We start from the raw sequence: 17,946 nt of genomic DNA, 5'->3' as shown, positions 1-17,946 counted from the left end.
TTTAAGAGTTTTTTATAATTGTTATTGGACAGTTAGTTAATGCACACACACTGTAATTACTGCCTTGCATGAACTCCATATTAACCAATGGAAAAGTTTAGGTTGGACTCAGTTGGAAGAAATTCTTTTAAGAGATATATTTTAAGCACATTTTTTATTCCAGCATTTTTTTTTCTCTCAGACATAGTAATATAAAGAGAAATGCTATAGTAAAATATTTTTTTGTTTAGCTACTATTGTAACTATTTTTGTAAATTAGAAAAAAAAAGCTTTTGTCTCAAAACACCATGGGTGCCAAACGGATCCTTGCTTGAGATTTATTGAAGGGAAATTTGTCAAATTGGTCCCTAACATTTATCAAAAACACTTTTTTAGTCCCTAACATATAAAATCAGCCAAAATTATCCCTCACATTTAAATTGTGATCCAATTTAGTCCTAATGCTCGTTTTTGCTCATTTCTCCGGCTAAAAATAGCACGTCTCTCTCACGTGATCATATTTTTAGGAGCAGAACCAGAAAACACATTTCATTACCGGTTGAAAGTAAAAGGATAGGGGACCAATTGACTTTGTCAGCAGGCAAAGCATCTCCAGCTGCAGCACCACCTTTCCAGACACCCACCACCACCACCTCCTCCTCCTCCTTGACTAGTTGTTGTCGTTCCAGCTCAGCAGCAGCCGAAGACGGAGGAGGAGGAAGGCCCTTGGCAAGCAAAAACTCGATGCCGTTGAGGGTTTAGTATCTGAAGCCTGCTGACGCCCATGTGAACGTCCAGGTGAGAGCGTTCAAAGGTGTCGGAGGAGGCTTGTTGGGGGTCTAGAAATTGGGATCCATCTTCTTCCTCATCTTGATTAGGGCATTGGAGATGGCAGTTCCCACGATTCCGGCGGCGAAGCCCATGGCTGCAAAGAGGGTGCCTTAATTTGTACACAAAAGTCTCCATCCGACTGAGCACACCGTAAGCCCTCGGCTCGAACATGTGGCTGGAAGGATAGGGGGTGAAGATAGAGAGGAGGCGGCCAGAAGAAGAAGCGCCCCCAGCCCCGCGGTGGGTGCCAAGAGATACATGAGTAGGAAATTGAGAATGGAGCTGACGACGAGGGTGGAAAAAACGAAATCCAGTTCATTAATGCTGAAATTAGGACGAGATGCCATGTCCCCAAGCACGCAGGCCGTCACACTCTACAGCTTTGTCGTCGTCATCATCATCACTAACATTTCCAAGTTATGCTTGTTAATTAACAGATGCAATTTAGGGTTTCTTGAAACTGTAATTTGAGGGGAAAGGTGAAAAGGGAGTGGTGGTCCCCTATCCTTTTACTTTCAACCGGTAATGAAATGTGTTTTCCGATTCTGCTCCTAAAAATATGATCACGTGAGAGATGCATGCTATTTTTAGTCGGAGAAATGAGCAAAAACGAGCATTAGTACCAAATTGGATTACAATTTAAATGTGAGGGATAATTTTGGCTGGTTTTATATGTTAGGGACTAAAAAAGTGTTTTTGGTAAATGTTAGGGACCAATTTGGCAAATTGCCCTTTATTGAAAGAAAAATAATTGTCGCTTCTGGAATATAATACACAAGTAAATCCACGTCAAACTTCAGAAAATATCCCCTTGCTTGGATTTTACTTCCATCAATTAATTAATCTCCACGGTCCGTCTCCCCTCATAGGAACCGTAATTTTCTCCCGCCTCATTTCACCACCACCGCCGCCGCCACGTACCACCACCTCTGCTACTATCACCACCACTCGGATAAACAGAGTTCTTCCTAACAAAATTCAAAATGCAAAGGCAAAAACCTAATTACAATTCAAATTTCCCAATGAATTCAGCTCGTCAACTCATCGATTCCCTAACTTCCCACCTCTCTTTGTACCACTCAAGTTTCCCGAATTCAAACCCTAATCCTAACCCCAGATCATCAATTATCAAATGGTTCTCATCTTTGTCAGTCCAACAACGCCAAGCTCACCTCACAGCCGTTGATTTCAAGTTCACCCAAACCCTTCTCGAAATGCTCCTCAAGCTCAAGACCAATGGTCATGGATTCTTCTTCATCCTAGCCGATATTCCCCGTGCGGCTCCTGATTACCGCCACGCGTCCGGCAGCATTAGCCTCCCCAGCCTCTTGTTTCGTAAGTCTAACGGGTTGTTGTCCCGAGTCGCTGAGGCAAATCAGTTTGAGCTGGCTATTCGCGAGTCTATTCGGTTGTTCAGCTCGGAAGAAGGTGAAAACGTTAATGATTTTTCGCGGTTAGGGGCTGATGTTTGTATTGATTCGATTACTGTGAGTGAGGAATTTGCTGAAAATGTGGAGATGTTTGTTGAGATAATGGATGGGGTGTCGAATGGGGCATTTTTGAGAGGAGAGGAAAGTGGAGGGTTGGCGGCCGAATGGCCAGAAATGGAGTGGTTGAAGGCAAAGGGGTATTGTAGCATGGAGACACTCGTGGCAAATAGATTGGAGGTTGCATTGAGGTTGGCTTGGTTGAATTGTAATAACAGTGGCAAGAAAAGAGGTGTGAAATTGAAGGAGAAGATCAATGGGGCTGGGGTTGCAGCAAATGTGTTTGGGAGGAAGAAGGGGTGTATAGATTGGTGGACGAAGTTGGATGAGGCAATGAAGAAGAAGGTGTTTCAATTGGTAGTCGGAAAAGCAGCAAAACTTCTGGTATATTTTGTTGTGGAACTTTTCTTATTCTATGATTTTAGTTTTTCTTAATTGCACGTAATGCAGCTTACGATTAATATTTGGTGAGTGATGATTTTCTAACATATAAATTTGGGAATCATCTAGTGGTTCTGGTTTTTGTTGCAAACCTGATTATGCATTTAATCTTTAGTCTTGACGGTAGAAAATGGTGTGCTAGTCTTGATAGCTACCTTATCGAAAATAAAATTCTAGGTTGTTCACTGTCAAATAGAATTGACCTACCAAGTTGGCTAAACTATAACATCCAGACAAAGGTCAAATGCGAAGGGGAGTTGGTATTACCTAAATTAGTCTATAGGAGTAGGTAACTTTCTGTGAGTAAGGAAGAAGGGTAGTGTGATTTTATGAGAAAAGATGGGTTAATTCATGTGAAATCAATTTTCTCTTGCCAATGCAAGCCATATGGGGAAGCATATAATATGTATGAAATGAAGTTGGGAAATAGAGCAAAAAAAAAGAAGAAGAAAAATATAATAAGGTGGTCAAAAGCAGCACTAATGGCGGCATGCTGACAAAGATCATAAGATGTTACAAGTACCCCCCAACCCCAAAAGCGGAAAAAAGAGTTGCTGAAGCATGATTTGTAATTACTCGTTGAGTAGCTGCCTGAGAAAAAATTCACACTTCTTCTAATCATTTATAGAGTTGGGTGAAAAGTCTAATGAGTAAAGAGCTTATAACATATGACTGATAAAGAAATGGTTATGAGAATGGAATGACTCAGCAATCCTTAATTCTGCTGCAAGCAAATGATGACTGTTGTACATTGCATTCTTTTCTGCTTCTTTTTTTTTCCCCCACTTTTACATATGGTGATTTCTTGCATTATGATCTTCTTGAATGATTGCTTAAATTAATTTTATTTACCAAACCCCAGAAAATTGAGGTTCTTAATTTGCTGGAAGCTTGATCTGATCCCTGATTGTTGTAACTGTCAGACTGCTGAAACTTTGAAAGGTAAAGATGTCTTGGAGAATGAGAGGATGCTCAATCCCAACACTGAACAATCATTGGCATACAACACCTTTTTGTCACGTGAAGAAAATGATGGGTGTCCCCCAATACCAGATTCAAAAGTTGAGTGCAGGGCTTCTGTATCAGTTTCTAAATATCCCTTCCAACTAAAATGCATGCTTAGTATTTTGATTCTTCTCGAGGATATTTCTTCTATGTTGTTAGTGTTTCAGCATAGTGGATATAATGAGGACAAGCTGTTTTTTAGTTCACTGGATTCTGTTAGTACAACTTCTGACCTTATATTAAGAAAATTGCGGGATATACTCATGGTGATTTCACTTGATTGTACAAAATTTGAGCTACTTGAAGAGGGAAAAATGAGTTCCTCAACAAAGAAGCAGATGGAAAAGCTTGGTACTAGTAACCACAAGAAAAAGGGGAAGAATCGGAATTTGAAAAAGCTTCATTCTGCAGCAAGATCTTCAGAACTTGATAATTCACTTCCTAAACCTGCAAAGGTACATTAAATCCTCGCAGACTCCTTCTAGAAAACTGAATCAATATGGATGAAATTTTCACTAGCAGTAGACCTTATTCTGTTGAAGCGTATTTCAGGAAAACGGTACTGGACTTCCACATAAAAGAAGTTATAATTTAAGTCCATCAAGCAAGGTTTCTGAAAAGGTTCAGGAGAGAAATCCTTCGACAGAGTGTCTTGTCTCAAGAATTGACATGGTTGTACTTGTCTTTTTTCATATGATATAAATCATTTTAAGCTAATAATTGGAATGGTTTATAACTGATTGACTGTCACCAGGCCCGCAATAATGGAAGTGCTTCCAGGAAGAGTAAAAAACAGAGAAACAAACTTAGAAGTTCCAGCACTCATAGCTCAGTAGAAATTGAAAGTTGTCAAAGAAGAGAGGTGGAAGCTGTCTTAGTTCCCTCTAATTGTCAGAATGGGAATGCAGAGTCTGATTGTATAGCTGAAGATCCAATTATTGATAATGCACATGAAGGGATAGGAAATGATAAACATGAGCCGAATTCAAGTAATTCTACAGTTCCAAAGCCTCTTAACTCTGGTAATTCTGAAGGCACTAATAATCCTGGTTTCAGGGACTGCCAGAACTCTGGCATAGTGGTTGTAACTAATGGAGCGGTTGCCAGTCTTGAGTCTGTAAAAGGCAATGTGGACTGCGAGGCATCTCCTTCTATGTCAACACGATATTTGATTGATGATTTAGGCAGTGTGGAAACCAAGAGGGCAAAGAGTAAGCAGCAACATGAGGTGGACAGAAAATCAATACTTTTGACAAAACTGAGCAAAGATAGCAATGTCAATGGAAAAGCTACTCCATTTAGGGAGCAAGGTACATCTGGACTCTATGATATAGGCATTATAAACTCTTCTGCCTATCTCTCTTATGAATGGCCAACTGTAGCTCCTATACAGATTCCACCTTGTAATTCGCATCTCCCGGCTGCTACTGATAGATTGCACCTGGATGTTGGTTATAATTGGCAAAATCACTTCCATCAATCCTTTGTACCAGCAGTTCATAGAGTGAGAAATTCTCCAGTTGAAACAGGGTGCAGTGGCATTACATCTCAACCATTACCTATGAGTTTAGACTGGCCTCCAATGGTGCGTGGTGTCAATAGAATAGCTCCTTCAGTCGCTTGCAACTATGATTCAGGGTTCATTTCAAGGCGGCAATCTTCTTTTCAGCAGGGCTTCTCAGCTTCAGGTGTCCACTGCAGTGTGATGACTGCTGAGGATGAGAGGGTTTGTTCCAGTGATGTGATGGACTTTTCAGATGCCATAAATTTGCATGAGCTGGCTGATGATCAGGACAGTCAGTGGATGTCTGAAGAAGAACTAGAGCTACATGCAGTTTCTGGGATGGATTATAATCAGTATTTTGGGGGTGGTGTGATGTACTGGAATCCTTCTGATTTCCCTGTGAGCAGCTTTTCTCGTCCTCCTTCTCTTAGTTCAGATGACAGCTCATGGGCTTGGCGTGAAGCAGACATGAACCGTGCTGTTGATGATATGGTTGGCTTTTCTTCTTCTTATAGTACGAATGGTTTGACTTCTCCATCTGCTGCTTCTTTTTGCTCTCCTTTTGATCCATTAGGTCCAGCACACCAGGCTGTGGGTTACGTTTTATCTGAGAATGAGATAGGTGGCAAAGTTGTCCCCTCCTCATCAACAATCGCTGAGGTAGTTACAGATGACAATATCTCAGGATCCTTTTCCAACTTGTCTGGTGACTGTGAAGCGAAGACTGGAGATTCACTTCAATACCCCATTTTGCGACCGATTATCATCCCAAATATTCCAAGAGAAATACCAAAATCAGATTTTAAACGTAATCTTGATCGTAAAAGCCCCTGTATTCCTCCTAATAGCCGGGAGCAGCCTCGGATTAAGAGGCCACCTTCACCTGTTGTTCTTTGTGTTCCTCGTGCTCCACGTCCGCCTCCTCCCTCTCCTGTTGGTGATTCTAGAAGACATAGGGGCTTTCCTAGTGTTCGGTCTGGTAGCTCTAGCCCAAGGCACTGGGGTGTTAAGGGCTGGTCGCATGATGGAATTAATTTTGAAGAAGCTTGTATACGGATGGATGGTAGTGAAGTAGTTTGGCCTTCTTGGAGGAATAAAAGCCTCCAAGCCCGTAAATTGACGCAACCTGTGCCAGGAGCTTTGCTGCAGGATCGCCTGATTGCTATTTCTCAGCTAGCTCGTGATCAGGAACATGTACCATTGTTAATCATGTTTCTGCCTTTCTGTTTTCTTAGATGATTTCTGTCCTTTGATTTTGTTCTCTATATTTGGCTGATATTCTGATATATGTTTTCAGCCAGACGTTGCATTTCCATTGCAACCACCTGAGTTGCTTAATTGTTCCAATCACAAGGCATCTCTCTCCGTGATCCATGGCCTCCTTCATGATGAAATTGACTCTTTCTGCAAGCAGGTACAGCACTGAAGAGTTCGCTTATGTATTTAAGATGAATCTGCAGCTACTATTTTGACCTACGTTTTGCTGTTTTTTATTTAACGTGGTGGACTACCTTAACTAATAGGCCATACTCTTGTTATGATACAAAAGGTTGCTTCAGAAAATTTATTGTGGAAGCCTTCTATAAATTGGGCTGTCAAGCGAGTGACACGGTCTCTTCAAGTCTTGTGGCCTCGATCCAGGACAAATATTTTTGGTTCAAATGCTACTGGGTTGTCACTTCCATCAAGTGATGTGGACCTTGTGGTTTGTCTCCCTCCAGTGAGAAATTTGGTGAGATTATCTTATTGTAGCTATTCTGGATTACTCGTCTCTTTCATTTGGCTTTATGTGTTGAGAACAGATAAAATGGTATCTAATTCGTCTTCACTTTTAGGAACCTATAAAAGAAGCCGGGATCTTGGAGGGGCGCAATGGTATCAAAGAAACATGTCTACAGGTTTGTACAAAGTTCTTTATCCATTTTCTGGACCAGAAGAAATTGTAATCTTATCCAATGTGGATTTTTTATTAGTAATTTTTGAGCTCCTGGATGCAAACCAATAAGGATTTTTAGAATCCCCCACCCCCTCAGCCCGGAAATAAGTAAAATAAAATAAAAAGCATAATCTCTCTGGACTTCCATTAATCTATGGCAGCTATATCATCCAGGATAAGAATTTAGATCTGCATCAGTTCTTGTACAATAATGTAAGCAGCAGTTGTACTCACCCTGCTGCATGCTGTTAGGTATCTTGAAAAAAGAACAATATTAGCTTATTTTATGATGGTAACTGAGGGGGCTATTGTTTTCCTTGCAGCATGCGGCTAGGTATCTTGCTAATCAGGAATGGGTTAAGAATGACTCTCTCAAGATTGTCGAGAATACTGCTGTAACGTCTCTGTTTCAGTTTCTTTCATTTGCTACTTTTTTGGGATCCCTCCTTTCTAATCTTGTAATCCCTTTCTCTTGAGATTTCATCTTGTTATGCCTTTTCCTTTTTAGATTCCAATTATCATGCTCGTGGTGGAAGTTCCTCAGGACCTCATTGCATCTTCTGCATCTAATGGCCAAGCATCAAAAGAAGAATCAGTTCAAAAAACTAGTAAAGAAAACAACTCTTTCCAGGCTGATCCCACTGGATTAGCAACCGGTGCTTCAAATAAGTGCTGTCATATGAAGTATGAAATGGAGAAGGATGTAAAATCAGTTCGTCTTGACATTAGTTTCAAGTCCCCATCACATACTGGACTGCAGACTACAGAACTGGTACACTTAGGTTTTACCATTCTTTTTTTCTCTTCTCCATTCTTTTTCTTCCTAGTAGGTTTTGCAGAATGAAGTTGTAAAAGAGGTTAGGAAAAATAAAGAATTTTTCCACATTTCCCCAGTAGGAGGGTTGGTAGGGGGGAGGGCAGAAGACAGGTTTCTAGGTTCAGCTGGTAATCTGGATGATGCTGGGAAGAGGTTTGCTTAAGCTTATTAACCATTTATTGAGTACTTGCATGGGTATTTGAGGTATGCCCCAAAAGATCCATGCAGAAACTATTAAAACACATCTTAAGATGTTTGCATCTATTTATGATGTATTGCTTAGACCTATTTCTCAAAGAGAAAATATATGAAATTCCCCCCACCAAGCCCCCAAAAAAAAGGCATAAATTAAAATGCAATTCAACTGACACGGGTACCTCCTCCAGCCCATTTGATATGGTAGGATTTCACTCAGCATGTGATATTAGCACAAGTTGAAATTAGAATTAAATGAAAAGTTGGGGAAATCTGGTTTTATAATAAGAGTAGCTTTACGGAAGGTCTGTGTGTTTTATGGTTTGTGTCCAAACCACTACTAAGACCTTTTGACTTTCTTTGGTTTGCTGTTTCCCGTGCCGATATATTTGACTGTTTATTTAGGTCAAAGAACTTACAGAACAGTTTCCTGCTGCTACACCGCTTGCATTGGTGCTAAAGAAATTCTTGGCAGATCGTAGCCTGGACCAATCATATTCGGGTGGTTTAAGTTCATATTGTTTAGTAAGTGCCTACCTATTAGATCTGCATTGCAGATGAACTTTTTGACTTCAAATGGATGAAATTTTTTTGGTTAGTTAACATGAAATTTTGCAGAGGAACTTTTTGACTTCAAATGGATGAAATTTTTAGTTCTCTTTGGTTTTTCTTTTCAATTTGATTCTTGATAAATAGGTAATATTGGGCTTGGCATCAGAACATGAGGTAGATGAGATGGCCATTGCTCATCGCTTTCAAGTTTGTGGGAGCATTTAACCCTGAAATTCCTACCATTCGAACAATTTCCAGTCTTTGGGTGCACCTTTTTTGCAGTGATCAAGCCCATTAAAATTTCTTTTCAATCAAAATTCATGGTCCCCTCTTAATTTCCTGTGTTACTATCCCTTTCCTGAAACATTTATGTGTCTGGATGGATAGAGCTTAAACACAATGTGTGCGCTCTCCCTACCTGCTCAATGTACCTTAAACACAATAAACTTATGATTGAGTGTATAGAACTCTGTTGTCAAATCAGATGATATCTAGTTTTATCCTGATCATCTTATCTCTTATTGTGCGGTAAAATGGAAACCAACTGTTGATGCCTGTAAGGACATTGATTTTCTTTCTTGATCTCGTAATTTCTAATGTGAATACAACTATGAGCTCTTTTTTACAATCATTTTTTAATTTATGGAGAATTGGAGATCCTTGTTTATAAATTCTTCATACCTCTGTAAGTTGTGGTTGCTGATTTTTTTTTGTCCCTGTTGTGCAGGTACTGCTGATCATGCGTTTTCTGCAGCATGAACATCATCTTGGCCGGTCTATTAACCAGGTATGGATGCGGACTATAATGAGTTCGCACTTTTGTCTTTCTTCGACCATATATGAAATGTTACATTCAGATGTCTTAAAGAATTATTCTTGCTACTGCTATCCCTGTTAAATTTACCAAAATTATACTTTTAGCTTCACTTCTCTTGTTCTTACCCTACCATGTAACTAGGGCATATTCCATGTTGATACCGTTTTGAGTTAATATGCATGGTAGCATATATCATTTTTAGTGTTTTTGAACTTGGAATAAGTCACTGCACTTTTTTCGCAACTTATGAATATGAAGAGTTAACAGAAATGTAAATGTTTGATAGAGTCAGAGAGAAAATGATGAAACTCTGTTGCTTATAAATTTGGAGGATGCATAACATATTTGGGATAATTTAATTGAAATATTAGATCATTGTAACTAAATAACTGTTAGCTCGCATGAAAGTCACTTTTATCTAGTATGGGACTAAAGAAAGACACTGAGCTAACAGTTTTATGAACTTAGAACTGAAATTGTAGAGAAGTCTACTTCTGTTTTTTCCAAGAAATGCAAAAACTACCTGATTAGTTGTTTACCTTCGAAGGTGTCAATAGCATGGTTATATGCACATTCTAGCTTTTGATTTGTACATTTTAAATTCATGATAAGTTGGCATCACATTGATGTTGACTTGTTATAATCAATTTATAAATAGACAGGTTGAAAAGATTGAGACTCTATCAGTCATTTCAAGAATTCAAATTACCTTCATAGTCTAAAGAGATTTGATTTTGAAACCTTGTCATTCTACCTTTATATGTTAGATTTACGTGGATGTAAAGAAAATACTAGTCGCTTAACTATCCGGCTTTTCTTACTAGGCCACATCGAGATAGTACCACTTTCCCTAACAAGGTTTTCACCTAATGTATAACTTCTTTGGCCCTACTTTGTATGAGGAAATGGTTGATGCTAGCCACATTTTTTACCTACAGATTTTTTCAGCTCTTGCATGATATTTCTGGCAAGTAAAAGTAACATTTTTGGGTGGGATAGATACAATAATGCTTTTGACTGGTACCACTTTTCATAAATTCTCAGTATGCTTTAATCTTGGAATTTCTATTGTGAATGTCATTTGTGCTTGCTGATATGCTAGGGAATGTTCTTCATGAACATTTATTTGGGTTTTATTCAACGTAAGAACATTGACTTTCAGTTTGATATGTTTGTTGTGTATATATGAACTTCCATTCGTTGGGTTTATTAGTCAGACTAACTCTTAACATGCTTACTGGATGATTTGTAGAATTATGGAAGTCTCCTCATGGATTTTCTTTACTTCTTTGGGTAAGTCAAATGCTTCCATGAAATTTTCCTTTTTCTGATTTTGGCATTCACTCTTTTAGTTCTATTATCAATTGTAGACAAGTTAGTTGTCATACACTGACGTATCAGTGTCATTTTCTTTTTTTCCTTGTAAGGGTGAAAGCCTTGGATTAGATACTGATGTAAAGCCTTTATTGATCTAGGAACGTATTTGATCCTCGCCAAATGCGTATCTCTGTACAGGGTAGTGGTGTATACATAAATAGGGAACAGGGGTACAGGTAATTGTATACCTTGTTAATTTCTTTACTGGGGTACTAGGTTTTCAATTTGTCCTATTGACTATGATCAAATTTTTTAATTTGCAGCATTGATCCAATTTATATTGATGATCCTCTATATCCAGCAAATAATGTTGGGAGAAATTGCTTCCGGATCCATCAGTGTATCAAGGTTAGCTGGTTTTTAGTTTCAGCATCTTCCTTTTTTTTTGGTGTCCCTGAGAATTTGGTAATAAATCACATTTTTATGTTACTCAGTAATTGTCATATTGGGTCTTGAATTTAATGGGTGGTGGAGACTTCCAGTTAGCACTATATGATGTAAAAATAGGCGTGCAATTGATTTAGTTTGAATCAATTTGGGTTCTGTGGGGTGTTTTAGCAAGATGTTTCATCTTCGATTTTGTTGTAGCCAAGGAACTTTCCCTGGAGATTGGTACCAATTACGATAGGATTAGGATTTTGTGTGTGTGTGTGTGTGTGTGTGTCTGCTCTTGATTGTTGGACTGCTATATGGTGAGTGCAGGTCACAATTGATTTAAAGACCTAATTAAGGTAGTTACATGGTGCAGGCTTTTGCTGATGCTTATTCTACTCTGGAAAATGAGCTTACTTGCCTTCCCAATAGCGATGAATTGAATACAAAGCCAGCGTGTAAGCTGCTCCCAAAAATTATTCCAAGTATTGGTCTTTCTGGTGGATCCTAATTATCTGAAAAGATTATCCTACTCAATGGTATGTTGAGAAACTTAGAGTTTCTCCAAGTTCAATTGAATCAAGAGGATAATAGTCTATATAGTTTTAGAGAGGTTTAGTTCTTTCTCTTCTGTGTGTTCTACTGTCCTCCTTTTACAGATCATCAAACACTTATGGCGAAGTTTGAATTGCTGGTTTGGGGTCATATGGTGAAGCTGTCATGCCATTGTTACCAATAGCTACACAACTTTCTGGCAAGCTTGGTCTTAATTCAAAATTAAACAATCGCATGGCCAATACAGGTATTTTTGACATTCTTTTTGTGTTTCACAAGCAACGGCCGTAGGCAAGACATATCTATAGTGCAAGTGGTTATAGAGTTATCAATTTGAAGGTTGTCACCTATTGCAGAATGGCTCAAACTAGTTGAAAGAAAATATTTAACAATCAGAAACCTAACTTATCAAGTGTTATAGCTTACAACTTCATTCACCACTTCATTATTGTTGATTTCTGTTCACTATATTAGTAAGACGTGTTGTTCTAATCTGTATATTGAGATAAAGTTACAGTGTGTTGGAAGCATGCAATTGGGTTTACATGGTTGGTAATTGGATTGAAAACAGCTTCTTGGACTAGCCATTTGTGGTTTCTTATGTATGGAATCGTGACGAAATTTTTATTTTCTATTCTGGCAGAGCTATGCAGCAGAAACTCTGAGGCTGGAGATGTCCAGTAAAAGTGCAGTAAATGTCCAGTAAAAGTGCAGTTACTGGAAGGCCTTTAAATGTGCCTTATTCCTCGTACTGCTGATCATGGTCTGAGCTTGTCCATCTTTTCTCGTTATGGCTGGCTTCCACTCTCAGTACCGGGAGAAGTGATCTGGTAATGTTGCGTGTCCTAGTTGATACTCTTTAATTAAGATAATGGTGATTGACTAGTAGTGAAACACATCAGCAACATAAAATTTAAGGAAGTAGCAGGAAACAACCTATTATTATGTTTTGAGTCGACTTTTAGAAACTAATGACACGCATTGAGGTATACATGATTTGTTTCTAGTATTGAAGGCTTTATATTGGATATGATTAGTCAACACCCTTGTAAGACGGAACTATCTCATCAACAGGTACAATGACAGATCCAGTGCAGCATTATAGAGAAAGATTCCAGTTTTTAATTGACCTACTGAAAAAATGAATGAAAATTTATTTATACCCAGACAAAGTGAGTGCTACATAGGACACATTGTGTTTAGATCTCATACAAGTGCCAACATGATCAGCCCCGAGGGAACATCTAGATCTAATTTGAACATATAATCTTTTCCCCCTTTTTCAAAGGAAAATCATCTTGAGATAATGGGGTGCACAGGCAGAAGCCAAGGAAAATTGCTCTGGTTTGCCTTCTTGTCAGAATAGAATTTATCCTGCACCATGGGGTTCAGCCATGTGCTACATTAGTTTTTAAACATCACACTGAAATCTTTGGTGCAGGAGACATCTAATTTTGCATATAGGCTTTGTTGCATATAATGGTACTGGTGTTTCTACCATGACAATTTCTTCATTCTGCAGAATGAGAACTAAAAATCTTAGATCAAAAGGAGTTCCTGACTAATAATTTGGAATTTCAATAGTTTGAGGGAGAGGATATATATATATATATATATATATATATATGTGTGTGTATGTATGTATATATGCATAATTTGGATCTAAGTATGCAATAACTTTAACAAATTGAGTAAAAGGCATTATGTGCATATCTGTCAAAGATACTAGATTAGTCTCTCACATCAATTGTGAAGATTTTCTTTTTAGTTCCTATTGTGTTTGTATGTATATATACTCCTGACTTTTTGAGCTATCTGCAGAAATTTTGACTATTTAATGAACAGATTAGCAGCAATATCCTACAATACTGCACTTCCAGATCAACTCTGAATGTCTGTATGAAACCACTATGTTGCCATGTATTGTACTCGCACTTCTTCTGGTTCAAGGTATTTATTGTGCCATAACTATTACCCCAATGAGCTAGACATGGCCACTGATATTTTACTGGTTTGCTGTTCTTCTGCCAGTTTTTCCCAAATTTTTTAGTAATTCAGACTTCTATAGTAAAATTTACTACATCATGTAACTTGTAAGAATTTTCGTGCAATGATTTTATTGTTGGTAAGCATAATAACCTTTGCGATCTCTTGATTGTCTTGTTCCATGGTTCCCAATACTCAGAAACTATCTTCTCACACTTGCTAACCCTGAAGTTGTTGTACGTCCTGTTTGTCACCCTTACTAATTTCTATTCGATGTCCAAGTTTACAAGTTTTTCCAATGAAGAAGCCACCATTTATTATTCTGTATTCAAGAAGCATATTCCATTCCTTTTTAAGAAGAAAAAGTGGGATATTTTATCTGAATTTGTGTTTCAGTCAATCTCGTCTGTTTTTCTGCAGTCAAAACTGTGTCTCAAGTTTTTGCTGTCTATCAGATGCCATTACTAGAGGAAATCCAGATTGTGGCGTCCATCTTGGAGAAGGGCAGATTTCAAGTCTGGCAGATGAAGGATGTCAGTGCTGCAGCTATGTTGGATGAAAGGATATCTGCAGTAATGCTTGTTCAATTTATTTTCTGCTCCGATACAGTAACATGCATTTTATACCCTTTCCGTCCTTGGACCCCAGAAATAACAATCGATTTGTACATTTTAGGCAGGGATAAGAAATTTGATCAACCAAATGTTTTATACAAGGAAAAGAAGTTGGACGCATTGATAATTGGAATCTTGATGTCTGAAATACGTTGTAATAAATAATTGATTGCTGACTCACTGCTACAACGCAGTTTCAACCTGTTGCTCTTCCAGAAAATTGCTTTTAAGAACGCTTCCATAGCTTTCCTGTATTGGCATTAACAAGGAAAATGAAATCACAAAGCAACTTGACAAAATGAGGAACCAACTTAAAGTTCCACATGTTTTGACTGCTATCATGGTAGGGGGAAATGTACTCCTATTAGATTTGTCTGTTTGTTTTGCAATTATTGTTATGCCTCCGCCACAGCCCTATCTATCATTAAACGATGCAAAAGACTGCAAACATTAAAAATACAGAGGTTTGCGGAGAAGAAACCTACCCCGATCTGAGATAAAAAAGAATAAAAGAATTATGAACGCATGAAAACATAATGCAAATTTCTGAGTAGCAAAGATCCGCTTAAAACGACTCAACATTCCTGGCAGCACAACCTCTAAGTTTGTTTTGGAGGTCCAACTGCTTGGGCAAGACAAGTTCAACTCCTCCTCCTGACTCTGAAAAGTACTTTTCGAGCACCATCTGTCATTGAGGAAAATGGAGAAAATATTCACACTTGTATGCCAGATATCAAATCCACCAGAAAAACATTCATTCAAACGTGCAAAACAAAATGGTAGTTTTGAATACAAAGCGCACCGCAGCTGCATAGGCATCAATCCTCCCCCGGCGACCAGACTTGCTGAGTCCCCTGCAAAATTTTGGTACATTTAGTCGGTCTACAGGTCCTATCTTCCAAATAAATGTCCCGTTTCAAGTTCATTAAATTCTAACTCATGCTTTCAAAGATAGTGGCAACATGTAGTATGGTATACAATAATCCACCCATGGACATCTGATTATCTTCTATTGATCTCACTAGCGATTTACACGTTTGAGAATCTTTTTGCTTCTTTTGGAATAAAGAGCATTTTGATAAATTCCCTTTCACTTATCTAACCTATCTCCCCGTCTTCGTTGTGCCAGTGAATGTGTGTGCTCCCATAGTGGAAGCTCTGGAGGAAGATTTTTGTGGAATGGACAGCCTTACCCTCGTGCTTTAATATATGAAGAGAAAAGGCTCCCCATTTGCTCTTCAAAAAGACCTTAAGCAGCTGAACTGGACTAACCAAACTCTTATCCAAATCTGTACTAAGTTTTAGTAATCTGCCAAAGTACTTGAAGGAGCTGTGGAATGTGTCTTTGAGGGAAATTTTAATCAGCATTCTACTATTTATTTCAGGTTTATGGATGCATGAGTAACCTTGACATTTTAGAAGCATAGCAGCTCAGCGCAGAATATGTTCCTTTTTTTTTCTTTACCACTCAATGGCAAAAGAAATTTTGATAATTCTGCAAAAGAGCTGTTCAGGAATCTAATCAAATAAACAAGAGGAGAGGAAAAGAATTACATGTCTATCATACGATCAAGTGCCTCAGTTGAGGTCCCATATTCATCCTGCAAGTACACTCTCAAGCCCCTGCATTGAAATAGAGATCAATGTGATAGCAGAAAAACTTTTAGAAGGTTAACAAGTCAAGCAAGTTCCCTTGCGACATAACTGATGAATAAGTTCAGAAATAGAAGGTTAATACAGATGAAGGTATTAGTCATACCTTGACATGAACAGATAAAAAGAAGTTCATTACAAAATCCATGAAATAGTATTTCGACTTATTCATCCTGCAAAAGTCTTACCATAATGGCAACAAATTTGTTACATAATTTGTTGAAGACTAATATCATACAACCGCATCCTGATTTCCAATTTACCATTTTATCAAGCAGGGTTGCAACAACAAAACCATCATGAATGTCAAATTAAAAGTCTGAGAGCATGACATCCCAGACAACAAAACCTGTTTATTATCACTTTACCTCTCAGCAGCCCGGACGGCAAGTCTACCAGCAACACTACGGACTTTATTCGACTGTGGTGTTTCTCTCCCATCAATAGATATTGGAAGCCCTATTATGAACTCGTCAACCTCCTAAATTCCATATAAACCCTCAGGATTTAGATAAGATATTATACTTAAAAACTCCAAAGCAAGAATGGAAATTGTGCTCAATAGCGGAAAAAGTCAAGGCTGAAAGCTATAAAAAGCTTGAGTTGAGAAGGGCGTATGGCAACAAATCAAAACACTGCTAAACAATGATTTAGCGTACATGAAGTTTTCAAACTCGGCAAATAAGCAAAAAGCCTTGAACTATACATCAAGCTCCCTCAGCTGAGCTCGAGTTCAATAACCAAAAAAATGATAATCAAGTAAAGCTCGAATACATTTTAAAGCTCGTTAAAAAATCAAATTAAACTTAAGTACTATATCCTCCGGCTTGAGCAATTCTTGTTTAAACACTCATAGCTCCAAAAAGGATGGAAACACTCATTGCGATTCCCTTTCAATAGCCACAAAACAACATGCCCGCTCAAAAACTCAACTTTGTACCTGGTTTTGAGCAATATCAAGTAGACGAAGCTCCAGCTTTTGGCCTCTTAATTCAAGAACCTACAACCTCTTATACATAAGCCCACAAAATGCAACCAAAACAATAACAGATGAAAGCCCAAAAAATTAAGTAAAAATGTTTTAAAGGCAAATTCATCATACATACAGTTAAGGGACGAATTACAAAGCCTTTGCTGATGGCAAGGCCCGTCCGCGAAAGACCCAGGTCTACCCCTAGGCTGAACCCACATCTGGATGAGGAATCTTGCTTCTTGCGAAGGGCATTAGGCCGAAACTCTTGTTCCAAAGATAAAGATACTGTTTTCACTACTGCCGAAGACGAAGTTGAAGGAAAGCGCAGAGACTCGATAACGCGTCTGGGGTTCTCATTTTGGGCAAAAGGGTATCCAATTGGGGGTGGAAAAGGTAATCTGGTGATGGCGTTGGTCACTGCAGCCGCTGCATTCATGGACTATTACTGAAGAGGGGAGTCTCCGCCGAGCTAAAATGAGTAGTGGAGAAGAAGACGAATTTGGTTGAACTTTATGTGTTGAAATTGCATTCTTGCCCTCAAATTTTGAAAGTCGTTTTATTCTAGTCCCTCACAATCATCTGTTTGGTACTATTGGGAACATTAAAAAGAACAAGTAGGATTAACGATTTTAACTATGTTTATATTTGGTTTGAATGCTTATCAAGATCTCATTATTGTAATACTAAATTACCACATAGTTTTATACCTGCAATGTGCCAATGAAGCCATAATTTACTCGTTACATTAATTTGAGCAAGTCATAAAAAAGTGAACAAATTGGTGATTCCTAAAATTTAATGGCTAGGATGCTACTTGAGAATGAAATAAAATCTCAAATGCTCTTTTGTGGG

At 38.4% G+C, this 17,946-nt stretch overlaps 2 protein-coding genes across 10 annotated transcripts; one reads left to right on the top strand and one right to left on the bottom strand.

Annotated features, from left to right (window-relative positions):
• The first annotated feature begins 1,579 nt into the window (after positions 1 to 1,579).
• On the top strand, positions 1,580 to 14,670 carry LOC113726821 (uncharacterized). 7 transcript variants are annotated; one of them, XM_072075315.1, is made up of 19 exons: positions 1,580 to 2,681; positions 3,662 to 4,198; positions 4,296 to 4,415; positions 4,498 to 6,441; positions 6,545 to 6,661; positions 6,797 to 6,979; positions 7,083 to 7,145; positions 7,507 to 7,578; positions 7,692 to 7,955; positions 8,601 to 8,720; positions 9,475 to 9,534; positions 10,817 to 10,857; positions 11,040 to 11,117; positions 11,205 to 11,289; positions 11,690 to 11,852; positions 11,973 to 12,115; positions 12,512 to 12,698; positions 13,690 to 13,818; positions 14,310 to 14,670. In XM_072075315.1, the coding sequence occupies exons 1-15, from the start codon at positions 1,794 to 1,796 to the stop codon at positions 11,822 to 11,824; spliced, it is 4,707 nt and encodes a 1,568-aa protein (XP_071931416.1). In that variant the 5' UTR covers positions 1,580 to 1,793; the 3' UTR covers positions 11,825 to 11,852; positions 11,973 to 12,115; positions 12,512 to 12,698; positions 13,690 to 13,818; positions 14,310 to 14,670. The 7 variants fall into 7 exon arrangements, with proteins under 7 accessions (XP_071931416.1, XP_071931417.1, XP_071931414.1 ...); XM_072075313.1 differs by having other exon boundaries at positions 1,624 to 2,681; positions 13,714 to 13,818; XM_072075312.1 differs by having other exon boundaries at positions 1,624 to 2,681; positions 14,275 to 14,670.
• On the bottom strand, positions 14,459 to 17,642 carry LOC113726820 (uncharacterized). 3 transcript variants are annotated; one of them, XM_027250699.2, is made up of 7 exons: positions 17,228 to 17,640; positions 17,062 to 17,121; positions 16,490 to 16,602; positions 16,023 to 16,091; positions 15,271 to 15,322; positions 15,066 to 15,153; positions 14,459 to 14,717 (listed from the first exon to the last, which is right to left on the bottom strand). In XM_027250699.2, the coding sequence occupies exons 1-7, from the start codon at positions 17,528 to 17,530 to the stop codon at positions 14,695 to 14,697; spliced, it is 708 nt and encodes a 235-aa protein (XP_027106500.1). In that variant the 5' UTR covers positions 17,531 to 17,640; the 3' UTR covers positions 14,459 to 14,694. The 3 variants fall into 3 exon arrangements, 2 of the variants coding, with proteins under 2 accessions (XP_027106500.1, XP_027106499.1); XR_011839210.1 differs by having other exon boundaries at positions 14,506 to 14,717; positions 14,954 to 15,153; positions 17,228 to 17,634; XM_027250698.2 differs by lacking the exon at positions 14,459 to 14,717 and adding an exon at positions 14,759 to 14,959 and having other exon boundaries at positions 17,228 to 17,642.
• Positions 17,643 to 17,946: the final 304 nt, after the last annotated feature.

The sequence above is a fragment of the Coffea arabica genome, chromosome 2c, assembly GCF_036785885.1.
Source record: "Coffea arabica cultivar ET-39 chromosome 2c, Coffea Arabica ET-39 HiFi, whole genome shotgun sequence".
NCBI classification, from domain to species: domain Eukaryota; kingdom Viridiplantae; phylum Streptophyta; class Magnoliopsida; order Gentianales; family Rubiaceae; genus Coffea; species Coffea arabica.
The sequence above is the reverse complement of the archived record's forward strand: the minus strand, read 5'-3'. Positions and strand labels throughout refer to the sequence as shown.